Genomic DNA, 27,589 nt, shown 5'->3' on the forward strand with positions numbered 1-27,589 from the left:
CACGGAATACCTTGGGGTTTCTTCTTTCCAAAATGGGGTCACTTGTGGGGTAGTTATACTGCCCTGGCATTTTCCAGGGGCCCTAATGTGTGGTAAGTAGGTAAATGACCTGTGAAATCCTAAAGGGGCTCTTTGGAATATGGGCCCCTTTGCCCAGCTAGGCTGCAAATAAGTGTCACACATGTGGTATCGCCGTATTCAGGAGAAGTTGGGGAATGTGTTTTGGGGTGTCATTTTACATATAACCTTGCTGGGTGAGAGAAATATCTTGACAAAAGACAACTTTTCCCATTTTTTTATACAAAGTTGGCATTTGACCAAGATATTTCTCTCACCCAGCATGGGTATATGTAAAATGACACCCCAAAACACATTCCCCAACTTCTCCTGAGTACGGCGATACCAGATGTGTGACACTTTTTTGCAGCCTAGATGCGCAAAGGTGCCCAAATTCCTTTTAGGAGGGCATTTTTAGACATTTGGATACCAGACTTCTTCTCACGCTTTGGGGCCCCTAGAATGCCAGGGCAGTATAAAAACCCCACATGTGACCCCATTTTGGAAAGAAGACACCCCAAGGTATTCAATGAGGGGCATGGCGAGTTCATAGAAATTTTTTTTTTTTGGCACAAGTTAGCGGAAATTGATATTTTTAATTTTTTTCTCACAAAGTCTCCCGTTCCGCTAATTCGGGACAAAAATTTCAATCTTTCATGGACTCAATATGCCCCTCACGGAATACCTGGGGGTGTCTTCTTTCCGAAATGGGGTCACATGTGGGGTATTTATACTGCCCTGGCATTCTAGGGGCCCTAAAGCGTGAGAAGAAGTCTGGAATATAAATGTCTAAAAAATTTTACGCATTTGGATTCCGTGAGGGGTATGGTGAGTTCATGTGAGATTTTATTTTTTGACACAAGTTAGTGGAATATGAGACTTTGTAAGAAAAAAAAATAATAATTCCGCTAACTTGGGCCAAAAAAATGTCTGAATGGAGCCTTACAGAGGGGTGATCAATGACAGGGGGGTGATCAATGACAGGGGTGTGATCAATGACAGGGGGGTGATCAATGACAGGGGGGTGATCAGGGAGTCTATATGGGGTGATAACCACAGTCATTGATCACGCCCCTGTAAGGCTTCATTCAGACGTCCGGATGCGTTTTGCGGATCCGATCCATCTATCAGTGCATCCGTAAAAATCATGCGGACATCTGAATGGAGCTTTACAGGGGTGTGATCAATGACAGGGGGGTGATCAATGACAGGGGGGTGATCAGGGAGTCTATATGGGGTGATAACCACAGTCATTGATCATGCCCCTGTAAGGCTTCATTCAGACGTCCGGATGCGTTTTGCGGATCCGATCCATCTATCAGTGCATCCGTAAAAATCATGCGGACATCTGAATGGAGCTTTACAGGGGGGTAATCAATGACAGGGGGGTGATCAGGGAGTCTATATGGGGTGATCACCACAGTCATTGATCATGCCCCTGTAAGGCTTCATTCAGACGTCCGGATGCGTTTTGCGGATCCGATCCATCTATCAGTGGATCCGTAAAAATCATGCGGACGTCTGAATGGAGCTTTACAGGGGGGTAATCAATGACAGGGGGGTGATCAATGACAGGGGGGTGATCAGGGAGTCTATATGGGGTGATCACCACAGTCATTGATCACGCCCCTGTAAGGCTTCATTCAGACGTCCGGATGCGTTTTGCGGATCCGATCCATCTATCAGTGCATCCGTAAAAATCATGCGGACATCTGAATGGAGCTTTACAGGGGGTTGATCAATGACAGGGGGGTGATCAGGGAGTCTATATGGGGTGATCACCACAGTCATTGATCATGCCCCTGTAAGGCTTCATTCAGACGTCCGGATGCGTTTTGCGGATCCGATCCATCTATCAGTGGATCCGTAAAAATCATGCGGACGTCTGAATGGAGCTTTACAGGGGGGGTAATCAATGACAGGGGGGTGATCAATGACAGGGGGGTGATCAGGGAGTCTATATGGGGTGATCACCACAGTCATTGTTCACGCCCCTGTAAGGCTTCATTCAGACGTCCGGATGCGTTTTGCGGATCCGATCCATCTATCAGTGCATCCGTAAAAATCATGCGGACATCTGAATGGAGCTTTACAGGGGGTTGATCAATGACAGGGGGGTGATCAGGGAGTCTATATGGGGTGATCACCACAGTCATTGATCATGCCCCTGTAAGGCTTCATTCAGACGTCCGGATGCGTTTTGCGGATCCGATCCATCTATCAGTGGATCCGTAAAAATCATGCGGACGTCTGAATGGAGCTTTACAGGGGGGTAATCAATGACAGGGGGGTAATCAATGACAGGGGGGTGATCAGGGAGTCTATATGGGGTGATCACCACAGTCATTGATCACGCCCCTGTAAGGCTTCATTCAGACGTCCGGATGCGTTTTGCGGATCCGATCCATCTATCAGTGCATCCGTAAAAATCATGCGGACATCTGAATGGATCTTTACAGGGGGTTGATCAATGACAGGGGTGTAATCAATGACAGGGGGGTGATCAGGGAGTCTATATGGGGTGATAACCACAGTCATTGATCACGCCCCTGTAAGGCTTCATTCAGACGTCCGGATGCGTTTTGCGGATCCGATCCATCTATCAGTGGATCCGTAAAAATCATGCGGACGTCTGAATGGAGCTTTACAGGGGGGTGATCAATGACAGGGGGGTGATCAATGACAGGGGGGTAATCAATGACAGGGGGGTGATCAGGGAGTCTATATGGGGTGATCAGGGGCTAATAAGGGGTTAATAAGTGACGGGGGGGGGTGTAGTGTAGTGTAGTGGTGCTTGGTGCTACTTTACTGAGCTACCTGTGTCCTCTGGTGGTCGATCCAAACAAAGGGGACCACCAGAGGACCGGGTAGCAGGTATATTAGACGCTGTTATCAAAACAGCGTCTAATATACCTGTTAGGGGTTAAAAAAAACACATCTCCAGCCTGCCAGCGAACGATCGCCGCTGGCAGGCTGGAGATCAACTCTCTTACCGTCCGTTCCTGTGAGCGCGCGCGCCTGTGTGCGCGCGTTCACAGGAAATCTCGCGTCTCGCGAGAGGACGCGCCGGCGCGTCCAGGAGGAATGAATCAACCACCTCCAGGACGCGTCTGTGCGTACAGCGGTCCGGAGGTGGTTAAAAGTAGATTGACTGATTACTATTTTCTTTAATACAATTCTTGGACATTTTTACATTACATCAGAACAAACCTATGATCTGTGTACACGAAAAAGTATTACAGCAGCTCTGTCACGTATACGGCACATATATGGGGGCAGCATAACGCAGAGCCTTTTAGGAATACCCCAGCCATGAGCAGCACATGATAAATAGGGAGACAATGAGCTATGTACTTTTCTATGATGTGTTTCAGTATTTTTATGCACAAAACTTTCATTGTGGACACTGAGTGATTCTAGTATGTGCTTCTATCCAGGCAGAGCTAGGAACCGTCAGAACTCACAGGTTTTCCCTTTGAGTACTCATTAATTCTTTTTATAACTCAATAGGGTAGCACAGGGAAACTGACAGAGCCTTCAGATTTTTAAACATATGTGTATTTGCTGTCCGGTTTTGGATCATGGCACTAAAGCCATTATAAGTCAATGGGCGCTATAATGAAAAAAAACTGATCCAGCACCACTGTTCAGTTTCCCATGCCACGCACAAAAACACTGTTTGCCAGAATAGGAATGCAACAAACTGGAAAGGAATGCATTCTGGTGCACTTCAATCCGGTTTGTTTAGTTTTTTTCCTATTTGGTAATGAATGGGGACAAAACTGAAGGGTTTTCCTCTGTTTTTGAGATCCTCTGACGGATATCAAAACCGGAAAGCCATCCACAGCCATGCCATTAGTAGGCATGGCTGTGATGGCTTCTAAGGTCAGACAGTTAACCGTTTGTTGATTGGCTGCTCTGCAGCCTTTCAAAAAGCGCCAAGAAAGCGCCGAACACCAAACCCAAACCCGAACTTTTACTGTAATGTTCGGGTTCGGGTTCGGGTTCGGGTCCGGGGTCCAAAAATCCTAAAGTTTACAGTTCTGGTTCGCTCAACCCTAATAAAGACATAATGAGGAATAGCTAAGTAGAAAACGGAATATGAAGTCATATTCGTAGGTGCAAGTATACAGGATCTCAATGACAAGTCATGGGAAGCAGTGTATCCAAAATGATGCCATATTTGTTATAGTGAATGGTTTCTAATACTGATTCAAAATCTAAGGTAATATTAGGTAAAGTGCATTTAAATGGCTCATCCTTCTCCTTTTGAAAAAGGAAGTGTCCCCAAATGACCCTATTCAAATGTTTGAACAGCCAGAGTTAGTCTAAATGTTAACATTAGTGTTGAGCGCGAATATTCGAATCGTGAATTTTAATCGTGAATATCGTCAATTCGATAATTCGCAAATATTTAGAATATAGTGCTATATATTTGTATTTGCGAATAGTGTTGATTGCGAATATTCTAATTGCGAATTTATTGCGAATATACACTGCGTGCAGAATTATTAGGCAAATGAGTATTTTGACCACATCATCCTCTTTATGCATGTTGTCTTACTCCAAGCTGTATAGGCTCGAAAGCCTACTACCAATTAAGCATATTAGGTGATGTGCATCTCTGTAATGAGAAGGGGTGTGGTCTAATGACATCAACACCCTATATTAGGTGTGCATAATTATTAGGCAACTTCCTTTCCTTTGGCAAAATGGGTCAAAAGAAGGACTTGACAGGCTCAGAAAAGTCAAAAATAGTGAGATATCTTGCAGAGGGATGCAGCACTCTTAAAATTGCAAAGCTTCTGAAGCGTGATCATCGAACAATCAAGCGTTTCATTCAAAATAGTCAACAGGGTCGCAAGAAGCGTGTGGAAAAACCAAGGCGCAAAATAACTGCCCATGAACTGAGAAAAGTCAAGCATGCAGCTGCCAAGATGCCACTTGCCACCAGTTTGGCCATATTTCAGAGCTGCAACATCACTGGAGTGCCCAAAAGCACAAGGTGTGCAATACTCAGAGACATGGCCAAGGTAAGAAAGGCTGAAAGACGACCACCACTGAACAAGACACACAAGCTGAAACGTCAAGACTGGGCCAAGAAATATCTCAAGACTGATTTTTCTAAGGTTTTATGGACTGATGAAATGAGAGTGAGTCTTGATGGGCCAGATGGATGGGCCCGTGGCTGGATTGGTAAAGGGCAGAGAGCTCCAGTCCGACTCAGACGCCAGCAAGGTGGAGGTGGAGTACTGGTTTGGGCTGGTATCATCAAAGATGAGCTTGTGGGGCCTTTTCGGGTTGAGGATGGAGTCAAGCTCAACTCCCAGTCCTACTGCCAGTTTCTGGAAGACACCTTCTTCAAGCAGTTGTACAGGAAGAAGTCTGCATCCTTCAAGAAAAACATGATTTTCATGCAGGACAATGCTCCATCACACGCGTCCAAGTACTCCACAGCGTGGCTGGCAAGAAAGGGTATAAAAGAAGAAAATCTAATGACATGGCCTCCTTGTTCACCTGATCTGAACCCCATTGAGAACCTGTGGTCCATCATCAAATGTGAGATTTACAAGGAGGGAAAACAGTACACCTCTCTAAACAGTGTCTGGGAGGCTGTGGTTGCTGCTGCACGCAATGTTGATGGTGAACAGATCAAAACACTGACAGAATCCATGGATGGCAGGCTTTTGAGTGTCCTTGCAAAGAAAGGTGGCTATATTGGTCACTGATTTGTTTTTGTTTTGTTTTTGAATGTCAGAAATGTATATTTGTGAATGTTGAGATGTTATATTGGTTTCACTGGTAAAAATAAATAATTTAAATGGGTATATATTTGTTTTTTGTTAAGTTGCCTAATAATTATGCACAGTAATAGTCACCTGCACACACAGATATCCCCCTAAAATAGCTAAAACTAAAAACAAACTAAAAACTACTTCCAAAAATATTCAGCTTTGATATTAATGAGTTTTTTGGGTTCATTGAGAACATGGTTGTTGTTCAATAATAAAATTAATCCTCAAAAATACAACTTGCCTAATAATTCTGCACTCCCTGTAGGCACTTAGCAACATCCCTAGCAACCATTAGGAAAGTTGCCTACCCCTTAGTGTTGATCGCGAATATTTTAATCACATTTTTTATCGCAAATATATTACATTGCTGATTTTCACAATCAAGAAAATAATGTCTGGAGATCACGAATTCTCGAATTTGCAAATTTATGCCAAATATTCGGCGAATTTCGCGAATTTAAATATTGCCTATGCCGCTCATCACTAGTTAACATAGCTGTACCTGCAGACAATGCAACAGATCTGTCGGACCTCATTATACTTTATGGGGCCAGCGGACATTCTGCTTGTATCTGGCAGTGCCGAATCCGGAGAATTCTGGCAGACTGTTCTCTGGCAAATCAGCCTGCTGGAATTCACACCACAGGTGTGAAACTAGCCTAAGAAATAATTCAGTGACTTGTGCTGTATACAATGCTTGTATCGCAAAGGCTGAATACAAGAGTTGAGGGTTACATAATAATACTGAGGATAAATGGGAGAGCTTTAAATCCACAATGAATAATTGCACACAAAAAATTAATTCCTTCAGGTAACAAGTATAAACGGCTAAAATTAAACCCCCCGTAGCTTACAGCTACCATAAAAAGGGCAATAAATGACAAAAAAGGGCATTTAAAAATACAAATCTGTAGGGTCAGATGTAGCCTTTGAAGTTTACAAAGGGCTTAAAGGGAACCTTTCACCTAGAAAATGCATATTAAACCACCAGCAGTACCTTATTACAGCCTATAGCATGATTATAAAGGTGTCGGTGTCTTTTCTGTGCAATGCGGCAAAAGTCTGTAAAAAACTTTTATTCAACGGGCCACGCTATGTAAACGATAGTCGTGAGGTCAAGGGGGCAGCAGCTTTCTCACCTGAAGTCAAGCGCGCCCCGTCCCCTTTACCTCCCCATAGCGTTGAAACTAGTTGAAGGACCGTATCTAGAGAGTTGTGGTCAATGATTCCTATTCAGAATGGTCCCGGGTTATAAGTGGTGTACCCCAAGATTCAGTGCTGGGCCCTCTATTATTTAATTTATTTATTAATGATATCGAGGACGGGATTAATAGCACCATTTCTATTTTTGCAGATGACACTAAGCTGTGTAGAACTGTACAGTCTATGGAAGATGTCAATATACTACAAGCTGACTTGAACATTGATTGGGCATCAACTTGACAAATGAGGTTTAATGTGGATAAATGTAAAGTTATGCATCTTGGTAGTAATAATCTCTGTGCTTCATATGTCCTAAGTAGTGTTGATCGAGCACCATAGTGCTCGGGCCGAACACATCAGGATGTTTGGGTGCTCTACCGAGCACCCGAGCTCAATGGAAGTCAATGGGAGGACACAAGCATTAAACCAGGCACCTCCTGCTCTGAAGAGGGGAGGGTGCCTGGTTCATAGGAAAAGATCAGAAATTTATGGAAACACCACCAAAATGTTACGGGAACAGCATGGGGAGGATTTCTGGATGCATCTTGGACTCCCAGGTTGCTGCTGGGAACGATGTTGTTCGAGTAGTACGCGACTTTTACAGACTGACAATAATATGCACAAAACCAAAGATAAAATCGATTTTAGAGGAAACATTCTTTCCTGTATAGTTACTTGTATATAAAGTGCAAGTGCTGCCAAAAACTACAAGGAAAAGGCACTCCGATACAACCTGTATATCACATAAATGAGGGCCTCATTCACATTGTGGTACAATTGTTCAGGTAGTGGGACTCCTACACTCATAAAGCCTATGCACTAATTGAAAGGGCCGCCAAAAAATACATGGAACCGGCACTCCAATACACCCTTTATTACACATAAAGAAAGGCATCGAACACAACCTTGAAAAATTATGATTGATGGCCTGCTGGTGACCCTCAAAAACATTTGAAGCAAGGGCCTGCTGATCTGACCATCTAAAACATTATGGGCGAGGGCCTGCTGCCGCTTTGTTGACTCTAGATATCCTGGGCCCAATCGCACGTCCCCGTGACGACGACGATCCATTCGGATGTCTGCCCTATCAACTTTCGATGTTATTTTCAGCTCAAACCACGGTGACCATGGGTAACGGAGAATCAGGCTACCACTTCCAAGCAAGGCAGCATGCGCGCAAATTACCTATTAGGTATAATTAGGTGAGGGCCTGCAGGTGAGCTGACCCTGTAAAAGATTGTGAGGGCCTGCTGGTGAGCTGACCCTCTAAAACATTATATGTAAGGGCCTGCAGGTGATCTGACCCTGTAAAAGATTTTGAGGGCCTGCTGCTGAGCTGACCATTAAAAAAATTATGGGAGAGTGTGCAGCGTACTCAAGTTAGGGTTAATAGTGTTCCTGGGTGTTGTAGTGCAATAGACACTAACCTGAGACGGCTGACTCTCTGCAAGGGCAGGTGATGATGAGAATTGTTCGTGACGCCAGTGCCAATTAAACGGTGGCACGCCGTTTGCTGATAGCAGGAATAACTGAGGAACCACGTGATGTTAAAGCAGAACTCAAACTTTAGTAGTCATCATATAGGGACATTAACGGAAACGCAGTTCCTTTGCAGACAGTTGATTTTCAATACAGTTGAAGCAGGCAATATATGTATAGCAAGGTGACTTCAGAGTGTTAAACACAGGACTTGCAGTACAGGCAGCTTGCACTCTATTCCTGACTGATCCTGGAACATAGAAAATCTTCTCCAAGGCCCAATGCCCTAGCTCTGGCTTATATCCTTGGTTTTATCTTTATCAAGTACCTCCTCTGTTGTCTTGAGTACCTCTTGCTTTTCTGAGCTTTGCCTCTGTCTCTCTCTCAGCTTCCTCAGGCTCTTTAATTGAGGGGTTCCTGCTTCTGCATAGGTGAACTCAGGAGGGGAACCTTCTCTTTGAATCTGGAACCCGGTTACAGGGACTGCAATACCCTCTCCTGGTCTGCAGGCTTCAGGCCTGGACTTGACTCAGACATAGTCTGATCTCTAACTCAGTCTAAAGTCCCCTTCAACTACTCCTCCTTTCCCTGACTGGGCCTTATATAAACTAGGGCTCCCTAGCTCCCTCTAGTGACTCAGAGCTGGAATGACATCCCTAGCAGGCCTGTACATGCAAGTTTCACAGTAACAGGGAAATACATAGCATTACAGTTTATAAAGATGACTTATACCAACTTCCCCATAAATAAGGGGGGGAACGACAGCACACAAGTGACCCACCTGTAGTGACGGGCATTACAGTCCCCGTACACTACAAGTGACTGCTGCTTAGCTGACCATTGAAAAAATTACATTTTTCAAAGCAGGAATAATGGAATAGGACTACGGTTCTATTTTGTTGGTTTTCAGAACTGGGGCCATGATTAAGAGGGACGGCCGGGGGCATCCGTGTTGCGTCGCTAGAGGTGAAATTCTTGGACCGGCGCAAGATGAACCAAAGCAAAAGCATTTGCTAAGAATGTTTTCATTAATCAAAAACGAAAGTCGGAGGTTCGAAGACGATCACATACCGTCGTAGTTCCGACCATAAATGATGACGACCGGCGGCGTTATTCCCATGACCCGCTGAGCTGCTTCCGGGGGAGTATGGTTTCAAAGCTGACAAAGTACACTGTATGTCACAGAACATTTGAAGCGCACACGTTACACTTCAGATGTGGCCCTGGTATGGTCACTGTCAGAACCGGATACCGTCTATGGAAAAATGACAATGTATGTCACAGAATTTTTTCTGAAGCGCACACGGTACACTGCAGATGTGGCCCTGGTAATGTCACAGTCAGAAGCGGACACCGTCTACGGAAAAATTACATTGTATGTCACAGATACATTTTTGAAGCGCACACGTTACACTGCAGATGTGGTCCTGGTAAGGTCACTGTCAGAAGCGGACACCGTCTATAGAAAAATTTATTGTATGTCACAGATATATTTTTGAAGAGCACACGTTACACTGCAGATGTGGCCCTGGTAAGGTCACTGTCAGAAGCGGACACCGTCTACGGAAAAATTACATTGTATGTCACAGATAAATTTTTGGAGCTCACACGTTACACTGCAGATGTGGTCCTGGTAAGGTCACTGTCAGAAGCGGACACCGTCTATGAAAAAATTACATTGTATGTCACAGAAAAATGTTTGAAGCGCACACGTTACACTGCAGATGTGGCCCTGGTAAGGTCACTGTCATAACCGGACAACGTTTACGGAAAAAGTACACTGGATGTCACTGATATTTTAGGGATGCGCACGATTTACACAGGAGATGTGGCGCAGCTAATCTCACTGTCCGCAGCGGACACTGTCTATTGAAAAAGTACACTGGATGTCACTGATATTTTTTGGATGCACACACTTTACACTGGAGATGTGGCGCGGATAATTTAACTGTCCGCAGCGGACACCATCTACGGAAAAAGTACACTGAATGTCACTGATATTTTAGGGATGTGCACACTTTACACTGGAGATCTGGCGCAGCTAATCTCACTGTCCGCAGCGGACACCGTCTATTGAAAAAGTACACTGGATGTCACAGATATTTTTGGGATGCGCACACGTTACCCAGGAGATGTGGCACGGATAATTTAACTGTCCGCAGCGGACACCGTCTACGGAAAAAGTACACTGGATGTCACTGATATTTTAGGGATGCGCATATTTTAAACAGGAGATGTGGAGCGGATAATTTAACTGTCCGCAGCGGACACAGTCTATGGAAAAAGTACACTGTATGTCACTGATATTTAGGGGATGTGCACACTTTACACAGGAGATGTAGCACGAATAATTTAACTGTCTGCAGCGGCCTATTACAAAGTATTTAGCGCAGGATGCGCTAAAAATATATATTGCTGCTGTCACACATAATAGTCCATAAAAGGACTTTTGGGTCTCTAAAAAAATTTTTTTGTATAAAAATCTTCCTATTACACTCCCTACACTGTCTGTCCCTTCCTATGCACAGCTCTCCCTAACACTGATCAATTTAGCGCAGGTTGCGTTACAAACATATATTGCTGCTGTCACACACAATAGTCCTTACAAGGACTTTTGGTTCCCTGAAATGTTTTTGTACAAAAAAAATATTCCTACTACACTCCCTAGACTGTCTGTCCCTTCCTATGCTCAGCTCTCCCTGACTACGAATGAGCCGAACATGCGTTATCGGGTGCTATATAGCACCAGATGATGCTTTCCGGCCAGCTAATCACTGTAATGCCAATAGCCAACATGGCTACTGGCATTACAGTGAGGGCAGTACCTACATGCATGCAGGGAGGAGACTCAAGCATGGCGCTCGAGCACATGTGGTACTCAGCGGAGTACTGCCATGTGCCGAGCATCGAGATGTTTGGCCGAGCATGCTCGATCATCACTAGTCCTAGTGGATGTAGCACTGGAGGAGTCACTTATAGAGAAGTATTTGGGTGTCCTTGTAGATCATAGATTGAATAACAGCATACAATGTCAATCAGCAGCTTCTAAGGCTACCAGGATATTTGCATGCATTAAACGAGGCATGGACTCGCAGTGCAGGGATGTAATATTACCACTTTACAAAGAGTTGGTGCGGCCTCATCTAGAATATGCAGTTCAGTTCTGGGCAGCAGACCATAGAAAGGATGTTTTGGAACTGGTAAAAGTACAAAGTAGAGCGACTAAACTGATAAGGGGCATAGAGGGTCTTAGTTTATTTAGTTTATTTAGTATTGAGAAGAGATGTCTAAAGGGGGACATGATTAACCTATAGAAATATATAAATGGGCCATACAAAAAGCACGGTGCAAAACTGTTACATTTAAAATACCTTCAAAAGACAAGAGGGGAATGCCTCCGACTGGAGAAGAAAAAGTTCAGTCTCCAGAATCGTCAAGGGTTCTTTTGCTGTAAGAACTGTGAATCTGTGGACTAGACTTCCTCAGGACGTGGTCACAGCAGGAACAGTGGACAGTTTTAAAAAGGGTTTAGTTCTTAAAAGTAAATGAGTAAAACAAGTAATGTTTGGCGTGAAATACTAGACCAAGCAGCGGTGCCCTTAATAGGGTAGGTTCAATCTCAATAATATAAAGCAAAAAGTTAGATGCGGGAACCGCGCTGTGTTTTTGACAGTTTATGAGAGTAATTGAAATGAAGAACCATAAACATGAAGGACCGAGTTCGTATTCAGCTGTCAGAAGTGGCAATCGCAAGTCCGTAGTTTACATATAATGAACCTGCTATCCACCTCCAGCCTGACGTTAGATCTCGCTTTGAGCCACCGACCGCTCACTCCAAACCGGATCAAGATTACCTTCACAAAAGGACAAAGAGATGGTGCAATACCCTCGACACTCAGAGGTAACCAAGTTTTATTATACTCACATATTCCAAAGTTTTCACATGCATATAAGATTGCCCGACCCGGGTTTTGCTGTTAGCTTCGTCAGGGGCTGCGGTACAAACGCCGCTATAGTCCACGAGTATATAACAACCCGGACGGGCACCCTGCTCCCCACAAGCTCGAGCATGTTCGGCTCATTCGTAGTCAGGGAGAGCTCGAGCTTGTGGGGAGCAGGGTGCCCGTCCTGGTTTTTATATACTCGTGGACTATAGCGGCGTTTGTACCGCAGCCCCTGACGAAGCTAACAGCGAAACCCAGGTCGGGCAATCTTATATGCATGTGAAAACTTTGGAATATGTGAGTATAATAAAACTTGGTTACCTCTGAGTGTCGAGGGTATTGCACCATCTCTTTGTCCTTTTGTGAAGGTAATCTTGATCCGGTTTGGAGTGAGCGGTCGGTGGCTCAAAGCGAGATCTAACGTCAGGCTGGAGGTGGATAGCAGGTTCATTATATGTAAACTACGGACTTGCGATTGCCACTTCTGACAGCTGAATACGAACTCGGTCCTTCATGTTTATGGTTCTTCATTTCAATTACTCTCATAAACTGTCAAAAACACAGCGCGGTTCCCCCATCTAACTTTTTGCTTTAAAAGTAAATGACGTTAAGGCCTCATGCACACGACCGTTGTTGTGTTCCGTGTCCGTTGTTCCGTTTTCCGTGATTTTCTGCGGACCCATTGACTTTCAATGGGTCAGTTGAAAACTCGGATAATGCACCGTTTGTCATCCGCGTTTGTGATCTGTGTTTCCAGTCCGTCCAAAAAATATGACCTGTCCTATTTTTTTCACGGACAACGGTTCGCGGACCCATTCAAGTCAATGGGTCTGTGAAAAAACACGGAGGCACACAAGATTGTCATCCGCATCCGTGATCCGTGTCCGTTTTTTTCCTATCATTTGCAAGGCAAACTTGACTTAGATTTTTTTTTCACTTTTCATGTCTGGTGATCCTCCAAAAATCAAGGAAGACACACGGAAACAAAAACGGAAACGGATCACGGAACAACGGAACCCCGTTTTGCAGACCGTGAAAAAATACTGTCGTGTGCATTAGGCCTAATGCTTTTGAAAATGTGTAGAAATCTCACTTCCTTCTGGGATTTGTGTCTCCACCTATCCATTGGTTGAACTTGATGGACGTATGTCTTCTTTCAACCGTATTAACTATGTAACTATGAGGGTTAATACCCTGGCATCTTAAAAATAGTCGGATTGTGGGCAGATCCTTCCCCTTGGACCAGAAGCAGTTGACAGGTATACACCTACCCCGAGAGCTATATCACCCAAATAGAAGCCGAAAACCAGAGTCAGCCTCTGAGTGAAAATGCATTAAGTTTTACAGCAGATTGAGGGCCGTTACAAAAGGGACAGTGGATGGATATACATGTCAGTGAATTATGGCATGAATGTAGGCTGGGCACTTCCTTTAATTTGGTTGGGGGAAAAAGCCTCCGGTGCCCTACTATATTTCTGAGAAAGACTGGCTATCTGTTAAAGTACAGCCCTCAGTTGGTCATTGTAGCGGTACCTTGAAGGAGAGAATTCATGGTGAGAGAGACGTTGCATCCTTTGGCCGAGTTGGAAAGTCTGATGGTGTCACGATGCGGTTCACTGTGACAGTTTTGGCTGTGTAGGCTGGCTGCATGCCCTCTCGCATACTGGCTGCAGGCTGTATCCTGTGTATGCTAGTTGCATGGGGCTGCGTGCTGGCTGCGGTGTTTTGTGGAACTGCTGCCTGTGAATTTTTGCTCTCCCCGTTTCTGCTTCTCTGTGCAGTTCTTATCACAGTTGCCGTGCAGGCTGGCTGCAGGCTCCCTCGCGTACTGGCTGTGCATGCTGGTTGCTTGGGACTGCATGCTGGCTGCGATGTAGTGTGTGAACTGTGTCCTGTGTTTGTGGTTCCGGTTCTCCTGTTCTGATGGGGTTAACTGTGACAAACCTCCAGTTCTCAGGAAGACTATGCCCGCCTCTGTATTCTTCCTTACTCAGGAGATATTGCAAACCGCTGATCTGTAGCTCCCAGTTTCCCCAGTCACTTTATTGAACAACTGCACAAACTTATATACAGAAAGTGATCAGATGAAACTGTATTCCCATCACATCCCCCTTCCCCTCCCCAGACATTCTGTCGCATCACACCACAGGGGTCCACCTGCTAAGATAGCTCCAGACAGCCCTAGCAGGGAGCCTGGCCAAAATGTTATTATCCTGAGCTCTTTCAGAGTACAAAGGGAGATAACGAAGGGGGGCTGACAGTCTTTTGATAACAAGGTCACACAGCATAACATAATTACACCCAACACCAATACACATATAGCTCTTCACCATGTCATCACATAGCTCCCCCAAGTTTAAGTATGGCAGTCCCGGTGAGACCCTCTATGGGTCCACTTGGGGATGTCCCTGTTAGTCACCCTTCCAGTTCTGTTTGGTGAGATAGTCCATCAGCATTCGCATTGTGTTTCCCAGGTCAGTATTAGATTGTGAAAGTGAACGGCTGTAGGGACAGGCTCCACTGCAACAGCCGTCCATGTGCCCCGAACACCCGGTTCAACCAAACAAGGGGGATCTCCAAAATCCTATGTCTGTAGTCGCTAGCAAGGAAGCTGGCCCTCAGGCTTCTCCAGCAGCCCCAGAGACGGTTCAGTCTGTCACATTAACTTCCCCTGATCTGTGCCTGAGTGTGGCTTATCAGGTGCCCTCATTATACAGCTTTATCTACCAGTGAGCTGTGGGGCTTGGGGTCAGTCTATCTCTGCCCAGTGCCTTACTGGGTGTAGCCCCTTGCTGCTGACCCTGTTTTTTTTTTACTATCTGCCCTTGTTTGTGGTGTCACTTGGTAATGCTTTGTTGCTGTTTTGTCTGATGTTGTTGGTACCTGTTCTGTTATGGTGTTTGATGTTATATCCTTGTCTGATCTCTACCTAGCCTGTATGATGTTTTTGTTATCCTTGTCTGTTCCTTGTTAGCCTAGCAGTGCTATACTGCATCTGGACCCCAAGCGGAATGGAAGCATGGCGGTCTTAGGCTTCTGATCCCTGTCTGTTCTTGTCTGCCTATAGTTCCTTTCTGCTTCTGTTCCTGTCTCATGTTTCTCCTGCCTTCGTGAGAGAGTCCATGGGTTCTCCGGAGGAAGGATCTCTAGTCTGTGTGAATCTCAAGTCTGTGTGCAGCTCTGCCTAAGACCGCCATGCTTCCATTCCGCTTGGGGTCCAGGTCTGTGCTGGTTCCCATTCGTATTGTTGTCTGTTCCATGTCCTGTGTTTGCTTGGGTTCCAGTTTTGTTGTCTTTCTGCTGGTGGTTTCACCAGCCTGGTTTTCTGCAGGTAGGGGCCAAGTGTACCAGGACCTTCCTGGAGGCGCGACCAGTGAGCCCTCGGCCCAGTTGATCCCCACCACCAGGGGCTCTGTGAAGAGCGGGCCTCACTGGCTCTCCGATCTCTGTGCTTTTATTACACTTGTAAAAAAAGTTATTTGTGGGTCCTTGGTCTGTTTTGCCTGTGTCCTGTTTGCTTGATGTCCCAGTTGTCAGCCTGCAGCCAGTACGCGAGGGAGCCTGCAGCCAGCCTGCACGGCAACTGTGATAAGAACTGCACAGAGAAGCAGAAACGGGGAGAGCAAAAATTCACAGGCAGCAGTTCCACAAAACACCGCAGCCAGCACGCAGCCCCATGCAACTAGCATACAGCCTGCAGCCAGTATGCGAGAGGGCATGCAGTCAGCCTACACAGCCAAAACTGTCACAGTGAACCACATCGTGACATAGAAAGGGTGACATAGAAAGTGGAGTAATATCTCAAGACATGTTAGACTTGTCAAAAATGGTGCAACATTTGATAACTTTGGCACTCGTTTTAGCAATGCAGACTCCTACAAAACTGGGGCCCATTCACTAAAGACTGGTGTTTGAAACATCAGTCTTAAAGGGGTTATCCAAGACTTTAAAATGCTCCCCCATATGCCCGGGCCCCTCACAATGAATATACTTACCTGGCTCGCCGCACCGCTTCTGGCCTCCCTAGCATCACCCGCATTTTTTTTGTAATTATGGGGTGACCGTAATGGCGCTGCCACCACATTAACTTCAATTGCTGCACCGCTATACAGTGATCTTTGGTCAAGTAACGGGTATTGCGGCCAAGATCAACATGTAGCCCCAGCCTAAAACTTGAAGGTTATGCATGGAAACCTACTTACTGGCTGTTAGAATAAACATGATTGACTATATACAAGGAAAAGTCAGTATTACTATACCATTACTATTATTACTATATTGTCACTCTACTACTTATATGCTATTATGTTTGTATTATATTCTTTTACTACTATACTATACTACTGTATCAGTATACTGTTACTATCCTACTTTATATTGCTATACTATTACTGCACTATTAGTACTAAAATATCACTACACCACTATATTACTAATATTACTACTATTACTATACTACTATTGCTATACTAATATATTATTACTACTATACTATTACTATACCATTACTATGCGATACCCTACTAATACTGCACTATTACTACCATTACTACTAATATATCCCTACACCACTATACTAATAATATAACTACTATAATATTACTACACTACTATTGCTTTACTAATGCACTGTTGCATGGTGGCTCAGGGGTTAGCACTGGTGCCTTGCAATGCTGGGGTCCTGGGTTCAAATCTGACCAAGGACAACATCTGCACAAAGTATGTTCTCCCCGTGTTTGCGTGGGTTTCCTCTGGGTACTTTGGTTTTCTCTCCACTCCAAAGACATATTGACAGGGACCTTAGACTGTGAGCTCCATTGGGTACATCTTGATGCTAATTTCTGTAAAGCACAGCGAAATATGTCAGCGCTATATAGCTGTGTCAAATAATGAAATGATTATTGCTATACTACTGTGTTACTATACTAATACTGCACTATTACTTCTAAAATATCCCTACACCACTATACTAATAATATTGCAACTATTGCAATACTAATACACTGCTCAAAAAAATAAAGGGAACACTTAAACAACACAATGTAACTCCAAGTCAATCACACTTCTGTGAAATCAAACTGTCCACTTAGGAAGCAACACTGAGTGACAATCAATTTCACATGCTGTTGTGCAAATAGGATAGACAACAGGTGGAAATTATAGGCAATTAGCAAGACACCCCCAATAAAGGAGTGGTTCTGCAGGTGGTGACCACAGACCACTTCTCAGTTCCTTTGCTTCCTGGCTGATGTTTTGGTCACTTTTAAATGCTGGCGGTGCTTTCACTCTAGTGGTAGCATGAGACGGAGTCTACAACCCACACAACTGGCTCAGGTAGTGCAGCTTATCCAGGATGGCACATCAATGCGAGCTGTGGCAAGAAGGTTTGCTGTGTCTGTCAGCGTAGTGTCCAGAGCATGGAGGCGCTACCAGGAGACAGGCCAGTACATCAGGAGACGTGGAGGAGGCCATAGGAGGGCAACAACCCAGCAGCAGGACCGCTACCTCCGCATTTGTGCAAGGAGGAACAGGAGGAGCACTGCCAGAGCCCTGCAAAATGACCTCCAGCAGGCCACAAATGTGCATGTGTCTGCTCAAACGGTCAGAAACAGACTCCATGAGGGTGATATGAGGGCCCGACGTCCACAGGTGGGGGTTGTGCTTACAGCCCAACACCGTGCAGGACGTTTGGCATTTGCCAGAGAACACCTAGATTGGCAAATTCGCCACTGGCGCCCTGTGCTCTTCACAGATGAAAGCAGGTTCACACTGAGCACATGTGACAGACATGACGAGTCTGGAGACGCCGTGGAGAACGTTCTGCTGCCTGCAACATCCTCCAGCATGACCGGTTTGGCATTGTGTCAGTAATGGTGTGGGGTGGCATTTCTTTGGAGCGCCGCACAGCCCTCCATGTGCTCGCCAGAGGTAGCCTGACTGCCATTAGGTACCGAGATGAGATCCTCAGACCCCTTGTGAGACCATATGCTGGTGCGGTTGGCCCTGGGTTCCTCCTAATGCAAGACAATGCTAGACCTCATGTGGCTGAAGTGTGTCAGCAGTTCCTGCAAGACAAAGGCATTGATGCTATGGACTGGCCCGCCCGTTCCCCAGACCTGAATCCAATTGAGCACATCTGGGACATCATGTCTCGCTCTATCCACCAACGTCACGTTGCACCACAGACTGTCCAGGAGTTGGCAGATGCTTTAGTCCAGGTCTGGGAGGAGATCCCTCAGGAGACCTTCCGCCACCTCATCAGGAGCTTGCACAGGCGTTGTAGGGAGGTCATACAGGCACGTGGAGGCCACACACACTACTGAGCCTCATTTTGACTTTTTTTAAGGACATTACATCAAAGTTGGATCAGCCTGTAGTGTGTTTTTCCACTTTCATTTTGAGTGTGACTCCAAATCCAGACCTCCATGGGTTAAAAAATTTGATTTCCATTTTTTTATTTTTGTGTGATTTTGTTGTCAGCACATTCAACTATGTAAAGAACAAAGTATTTCAGAAGAATATTTAATTAATTCAGATCTAGGATGTGTTATTTTTGTGTTCCCTTTATTTTTTTGAGCAGTGTATATTATTACTACTATACTATTACTATATTATTACTATGCGACTATACTATGACTAATATTACTATACTATTGCTATACTACTGTATTACTATACTATTACTATTCTACTACAATATTACTATTGCCATAGTACTAGACTACAGCTTTATTATCACTATACCATTATGCTATTCTTACTATGCTATATTATTTTTACTGCATGGTTACTATACTATTACTGTTCTATAATAATTGCATACTATATACTATTACGATACTGTTCCCATTCTACTAACGAGCCAGATTTCCCCTGGATTAAAGAGGTATGAGTGAGACAGGCGTGGAGGCCTGTACATACAGAGCCTGCAGTGTAAAGTACACTGTCTATCAGCAATGTATCATCCCGCCCCTCCAGCACAGGCTGATTGCTGACTGGCTGATTGTACAACCAGGGGAAGCAGCAATGAGGAAGCTGGAGAACTTATAAACACAAGGACACACGTTCTCCACCATCATAGCCAACATCACTCTGTAACCCCCCACCCCTGGCATTGCAGGGCAGGAATACAACATGGAGCTGCTGAGGGCAGACGTGCATCTGCTGGTCTGGGTTACTGCAGCTGTTGTGCTGATCACCCTCATCCTCTTCTCTACTGTCCCTTTCTTCGTTGACTATTTCAACAAATGGAAAATAATGAAGCCCATTCCAGGAGTGGGCCCCAATTACCCACTGGTGGGGGATGCACTGATGCTGAAGCCAAATGGCGGAGGTAAAGTATATGCAGAGAGACATTGCTGCAGGGAGTTTACACGGCAGAGCTGAAATACTCTTTGAAGCTGCATACATTTCTTTTAACCTGTTAAGGACACAGCCTAGTTTGATACTTAAGATGTGGCAAATTTTTTTTTTGGGGGGTTTTTGATCTTCGTATTTCAAAAGTCAGAAGTTTATATTTTTCTGCATGCGGGCTTGTTTTCTGTGGGACAAGTATTTTTAATGGCACCTTTGGGGTTCATCTAATGGTTTATCATGTTTTGGGAGGTGATGGTGTGAAGTAACGATGCAATTCCACCATGATTTTTAAGTTTTCATGTTTACTGTGTTGTAGATCTAACTCTGCGGGCCAGTACTATTATAGAGAGACCACACTGTTTTAGTTATGTTCTTAAAAAAATGATTGCTTTGCATCAAAATACACCCATAACGTCTTATTTTTCTGCTGACGGAGCTGTGGGAGGGCTCGTTTATATTTTTTATTGATACCGTTTTGGGATACACATGCCTTTTCATAATTTTTTATTCAATATTCTGGGTTCATCGCACATGGTAAATCAGGATAAATAACATAATATTTCACATTGTTCAACATTTTTTTTGTGCTTTTTGTTTATTTTTTTACATTTTTCTTGAACCCATGATCATTTCATCTCCTGTAGTAAAGTTTTACAGGCGATCTATTACAGCGAGATTAACCTGACAGTACTGGAGACCTTCAGAAAGCCCCCTGGCTTCTATGACAAGTACTCAGTGAGGTCTATCCCTTTGTCTAACCACTTAGATGCTGTGGTTGCCGTGGCATCTGAAGGGTTAAACTGCCTGCTTTCATAGTTCATATGATCTCGGCAGTCAGAGCAGGGTGCCACCTGTATAATACAGTATAAGGCCTCATGCACACAGTTGTGCCGTTTTTGCAGTCCGCGGATCCGCAAAAAAACGGAAGCCGCCCGCGTTGCCTTCCGCAATTTGCGAAACGGAACGGGCGCCGGCAATATAAATGCCTATTCTTGTCCGCAAAGCGCGGACAAGAATAGGACATGTTATATTTTTTTAACGGGGCCGCGGAACGGAGCCACGGATGCGGACAGCACACGGAGTGCTGTCCGCATCTTTTGCGGCTCCATTGAAGTGAATGGGTCTGCATCCGAGCTGCCAAAACGGCGTGTGCGTGAGGCCTAATACACAATATAGTTGGCACCCGCAAGTGATGGCACAGGTCCAACACCAGGGTTGGCAACCAGATTTTTTTCTGGACAACTTGTCCCAAAATCACGGACAGCCAACATTTTTTTACGGACAAATTGGAAAACCATATTGAGTGCTAAAGATTATAAGTATTATATGGCTATAGCTCAATATATACTGCTCAAAACTCACTACCAGCATTTACTGTGACCGGTAAATGGATTATAATTACTACCAAAGTAGTCTAGTCAGGTACCACCAGCCTCATAAAAATCATGGAAACGTCGATTTTTTTAACGGACACATGAAAAAAGTTGCCTATTTTTATGGACTGTGCATAAAAATGCTGCCCAACACCTGGACCCACATCATCATAGCTCTGTGCTCACAGACAGTGAAGTAATATCTGGCGCTGAGCGGAAAATTGGTAAAACTTGGTATTCGTTTTAACCCACTGTCCTGGTTAAAACCATATAAAGGTGATTCACAAAAAAATAATTAATTTGGCAAACTTAGCTCGTCTCCTTTACTGTGCAGGACAGCACTGTATACTGTATATTGGCTGATGAAAAGGATGTTTCTATTAATACTAAATATCAGAAGAATTGTAGAGTTGGTGTCGTGAACTTTAAAAAATATAAATATATCACCAGTCCGCAATAATGTTATGCAGCAGGTCCGGAAAAGTGATGTGGGTTCAATCACGTTCAAAGCAGATACAATGTATGGGGTTCGGACCGCGCTTCTGGTCCAGGTCAGTATGCAAGTTCTTTAATCCTTCTCACTTCCTCGTTTGCAAAGAGAGCCTGAAGGCTGCAAATATCCCTCAAATAGATATCCTGCAACCAATGGAATTTATAATAGTGTAAATCCGTGTGTGACAACAACCTGCATTGCACTGGTTCTACTTACACACTGCGCATCACACAAAGCGTAAATGTAATCCCTCCGTGGTAAATTGCTCTGGTTTTGTTCAAGCAGCCACGTATCGTTCAATCAGATTCAATCTCCCCACGGACTCGGATGGTATACACCACAGACAAATCAGTGTATTTTTTTTATTTTTTTTTTTTTTTTTTTAGGTTCCTGAAAGTATTCTGTGGACAAAAATAGCTTCTGCAATAGTGAAGCTCCGTGATACTTCTTAAAAACTTTTTATTTGTCCATACTTACAAGACAGACAACTTAAAACGACTTTTGGGCAGAAGCAGCAGACGCTGGGAATTTTATGTGTTTTAAAAGTCGTTTTAAGTTGTCTGTCTTGTAAGTATGGACAAATAAAAAGTTTTTAAGAAGTATCACGGAGCTTCACTATTGCAGAAGCTATTTTTGTCCACAGAATACTTTCAGGAACCTAAAAAAAAAAAAAAAAAAAAAATACACTGATTTGTCTGTGGTGTATACCATCCGAGTCCGTGGGGAGATTGAATCTGATTGAACGATACGTGGCTGCTTGAACAAAACCAGAGCAATTTACCACGGAGGGATTACATTTACGCTTTGTGTGATGCGCAGTGTGTAAGTAGAACCAGTGCAATGCAGGTTGTTGTCACACACGGATTTACACTATTATAAATTCCATTGGTTGCAGGATATCTATTTGAGGGATATTTGCAGCCTTCAGGCTCTCTTTGCAAACGAGGAAGTGAGAAGGATTAAAGAACTTGCATACTGACCTGGACCAGAAGCGCGGTCCGAACCCCATACATTGTATCGGTGTCGTGAACTTCACTGTAGCCTTCAGCAAATTCAAATCAGGTCTTGCGCTATATTGACATTTTCCATTGTGCAATCTGTACTCTCACCTGGAGTCGGAGTTCCCTCTACTATTTGTTTGCTTGCAGTATAGTTATTAGAATATGTCATGCTGCGGTCATGTACAGTACTTCTGCTCATAACTCCAGCAGTATGGCCATGAATGAGAACTAAAGTTGTTATATACAAAGAGTTTCTGCTTCTATACAATTTTACTTAAAGGTATAGGATAAAAAGATTCTAGGGCTCAATGCAGAATGTGTAACGGGCCCCCAGGCTGCCATGTGATGATGTTTTCTTATGTGCCGGTGCCGTCATCGGGCCCTTCAGGCAATGGGACCAGAGTCCTATCCTGCTACCCTAGAATTGCTCGATTTTGCAAAGTTGTGGAGATTTAAATTCTTCCATCACTTTTTTTTGGACAAGATTGTAGATAAAGTATATAGTATATTAGCAAATAAGCTCACTGTATGGACATGCACAGCCTTGGACCTTTTCATTTGTATTGTGTAGTAACATTACATTGCAGGGAATATCATCAGGATTTTTATTATATTATTATAAATCACTAAATAATTAAATGTATAATGGCTATACTCACATGCAGTAGATTTGTTCCAGAAATTTGAACGGAAACATATGTATGAAACAGATCTCTTTTTAGTTGCACACATTTCTGCAAAAAATCTGCACATACGAATGTACCGTAAGGCTGCATTCACATGACCATGTGCTGTCCGTGATACACGGTCCTTGTGATGGCCATATTTCCCAGACTGACCGCGGGTCACGTCTGCCATTCCATACTGTACCTAATATGGCCTTATCCAGGCTGTCGACAGATTTCATGTAGACAATGGGTTTTGTACTGTAGTGGTAAAATACTGTTGATAGTGACTTTGGGATTGTATCAGTTGAAGAGTTTGCAGGGGTGCACCACCAATGAGGCCAGGTGAGGAGATCGCCTCAGGCAGCACCAGGTAGGGGCAAGAGGGGGGCAGCCCAAAGATCATAAGCTGAAGGGAAGGGGTTAGGTTAAGAAATTGGCATGGTAGGGGGGGGGGGGGGGAGGCATGACTGTTTCAGTTTTTCGCCTCAGGCAGCAGAAAGGCTAGGTGCACCCCTGAGTGTTTGCTTCCACGCTTTTGGCAGTACAAATTGAACAAGTGGAGTGTTTGCAGATTGAACTTTTGTCATCTGGAGAGCATGCCATTGAGCTTTGTATTCTGCAAATTCATTTAGAATAGACATGTTAAAAAACCACTATAAAATAAGCTTCACGTGAATGTGGGCACATATAAGAAGCAAGGGAAATCTACACAACTTCTGACTGATTCCATTTATTAGTTAATTTTGTCTTAAAGGGAATGTCAGCCCTGAAACACCTTCCCAACTAGAATAAGCGGTGTATAGTGTAAATGATGCAGAGTGCGATTATATAACTTTTATCTTCATACTCACTTGCATTCTGACGCTGGGCTTCCACAAACCAGCAGTAAAATGCATTGAGAGGACTCTTGTGCTAATGCACATAGTGGAGAGGACTCAAAGAGGAGTCCTCTCAATGCATTTTACTGCTGGATTGTGGGAGCACAGCATCGGGATGCAAGTGAGTATGAAGATAAAGATTGCATAATCAGACTGAGCATCACTTATACTACACACCTCTTACTCTAGTTTGGATAATGTTTCGGAGCTGACATTCCCTTTAAAAAGTAGAACTGAAAGAAAGCATAAAATATTTTGCAATTTTATAAAGTTAGACGCAATGTGGTACTTGTCTAATTGCCAGTCTAAGGAGGTAACATATTAACCTGTGACTTTTTGGTGTCATTTTTGGAGTGTGTGTCAACGGTTGCCCTTGTTTGTTTGTTTTTTTTGGACAAATTTTCGAAATATTGCAGACCATTTGTTATATTTGTCATATGGCATACCTGGATGCTTCAGTCTAAATTCTAACCTTATTTATTACAGAGGTTTTTAACTGTACGTCACCAGCGGACTGGAGTACAGTTGCAATTTTGGGATAACTTGCAACTTTTTGGTCAGAAAGTTACAATGATAAATCTGGCTAAAAACTAAGGGGGTCATTTATCAAACTGGTGTAAAGTGGGAATGGCTTAGTTGCCCATAGCAACCAATCAGATTCCACCTTTCATTTTCCAAAGGAGCTGTCCAAAATGAAAGGTGGAATCTGATTGGTTAGTATGGTCAAACTAAGCCAGTTCTACTTTACACCAGTTTGATAAATGACTGACCCCCTAAACCCTGTCCACAAAACATCTGTCTGACCCTTAGTAAATGCAATTTGCTGGGCATGGAGCAACCTCCCTCCTCTAAAAATGGCACAAAATGATTACTCCACTGATAAAACAGCCAAAATCACTCCAACTCTCTAGTGCAGTGCACTTCATATACATTACCCCTAAGTTTATGTCATTTAAAGTTTTTTTTTATTCTGCTTCTTTATTTTTCCAGATTTCTTTAAACAAATTATTGAATTCTCCGAGGTGCTGAGACACCTTCCGCTGATTAAACTTTGGATTGGTCCTGTACCTTTCTTGATCTTGTATCATGCAGAAACCATAGAGGTGAGTAACATATTGGGTACAAATGCATTTGATTTCCCTTCTAAAATAGTTAACAAAAGTTATAAATGGAAAGAATATTGTGATAATTTGGGGCATCCCTGCTGATCAGCTCTTTGAAGAGGCTGTGGGGCTTGGGGCTGGGGGGGGCATTGCTTCCTGTGCATTTTACACAACACTATTAGCAGCAGACCCTATTGATCTAGCATTAAAGGGATTTTCTGAGACTTATATACTGATGACCAATCTTGTGGATATGTTATCAGTATCTGATCAGTGGGAGTCTGACACCGGGACCCCTGATCAGCTGTTTGAGAAGGCAGCTGAGCTTACAGTAGTGCTGTGCCCTTCTCCAGCCCTAGGCTAAGTGATGACATTGGTCACATGGCCTAGGCACTGCTCACTGCCTTGCCAAGCACAGCCACTATACTATGTACGGCGCTGTGCTTGGTGAGCAGGGAGAAGGATGCGGTGCTCACAGGAGGCCTTCTAAATACAGCTCCCATGTGTTGGACCCCCACCGATCATATACTGATGATCTATCCAGAGCATAGGTCTTCAGTTTTTAAGTCTTGGAAAAACTCTTTAATGGTCTATCTTAACGGGCTATTCAAATGGTTGTATTCCAGACATATTCTTATTATATTCATATTAGGGTGGGTTCACATCAGCGTTATGGATTCCGTTTATGTTTTCCGTTATAACATGGTTATAACAGAATCCATAAGACAGAAGTCAAAACGGAAGCCTTTAAGAGGCATTCAGTTTTCATCCTTCATAATACAAGTCTATGGCCCCTTTCACACGAGCGAGTTTTCTGCGCGGGTGGAATGCATGATGTGAACGCATAGCACCCGCACTGAATCCTGACCCATTTATTTCAATGGGTCTGTGTACATGAGCGGTTTTTTTCATGCATCAGTTCTGCTTTGCTTGAAAAACGCAGCATGTTCTATATTCAGCGTTTTTAACACAGCCCTGGCCCCATAGAAGTAAATGGGGCATCAGTGAAAAAGGCATTGCATCCGGAAGCAAGTGCCGATGCAATGCGTTTTTCACTGATGGTTGCTTAGAGATGTTGTTTGTAAACCTTCCGTTTTTTATCACGTGCGTGAAAAACGCATCATAATAACGCATGGTTTCCATTATGCAGGAGTCCAGTCTTGCATAACAGAAACCAGGATGGATCCGTTATGCTGCCCATAGACTTGTATTATGATGGAATGCAAAACGGAAGCCTTTAACCCCTTTGGGACACAACCTTATTTCACCTTAAGGACCAGGCCATTTTTTGCAAATCTGACCAGTGTCATTTTAAGTGGTGATAACTTTAAAACGCTTTGACTTATTCAGGCCATTCTGAGATTGTTTTTTCGTCACATATTGTACTTCATGACACTGGTAAAATGAAGTAAAAAAAAAATATTTTTATTTATAAAAAAAATACCAAATTTACCAAAAATTTGTAATAAATTGCAAATTTCCAAGTTTTAATTTCTCTACTTCTATAATACATAGTAATACCTCCAAAAATAGTTATTACTTTACATTTGCCATATGTCTACTTCATGTTTGGATCATTTTGGGAATGATATTTTATTTTTTGGGGATGTTACAAGGCTTAGAAGTTTAGAAGCAAATCTTGAAATTTTTCAGAAATGTTCAAAAACCCAATTTTTAGGGACCAGTTCAGGTCTGAAGTCACTTTGCGAGGCTTACATAATAGAAACCACCCCAAAATTTCCCCATTCTAGAAACTACACCCCTCAAGGTATTCAAAACTGATTTTATAAACTTTGTTAACCCTTTAGGTGTTCCACAAGAATTAATGGAAAATAGAGATACAATTTCAAAATTTCACATTTTTGGCAGATTTTCCATTTTAATAATTTTATTCCAGTTACAAAGCAAGGGTTAACAGCCAAACCAAACTCAATATTTATGGACCTGATTCTGTAGTTTACAGAAACACCCCATATGTGGTCGTAAACTGCTGTACAGGCACACAGCAGGGCGCAGAAGGAAAGGAATGCCATACGGTTTATGGAAGGCAGGTTTTGCTGGACAGGTTTTTTTGACACCATGTCCCATTTGAAGCCCCCCTGATGCACCCCTAGAGTAGAAACTCCAAAAAAGTGACCCCATCTAAGAAACTACACCCCTCAAGGTATTCAAAAAACGTTGTTAACCCTTTAGGTGTTCCACAAGAGTTATTTGCAAATGGAGATGAAATTTCTGAATT

At 43.6% G+C, this 27,589-nt stretch overlaps 1 protein-coding gene across 1 annotated transcript in view; it reads left to right on the top strand.

Moving 5' to 3' along the window:
- The first annotated feature begins 19,460 nt into the window (after positions 1 to 19,460).
- The window catches only part of LOC120990164 (cytochrome P450 4V2), a 78,520-nt gene continuing 70,391 nt past the window's right edge, over positions 19,461 to 27,589 (top strand). Inside the window, exons 1-2 of the mRNA XM_040418760.1 lie at positions 19,461 to 19,811; positions 25,238 to 25,350. Of these exons, the coding sequence (XP_040274694.1) occupies positions 19,613 to 19,811; positions 25,238 to 25,350 (312 nt within the window). The 5' untranslated portion in view covers positions 19,461 to 19,612. The remainder of the gene's footprint in view (positions 19,812 to 25,237; positions 25,351 to 27,589) is intronic.

This window comes from Bufo bufo, chromosome 2 (assembly GCF_905171765.1).
Source record: "Bufo bufo chromosome 2, aBufBuf1.1, whole genome shotgun sequence".
In the NCBI taxonomy this organism is placed as follows: Eukaryota; Metazoa; Chordata; class Amphibia; order Anura; family Bufonidae; genus Bufo; species Bufo bufo.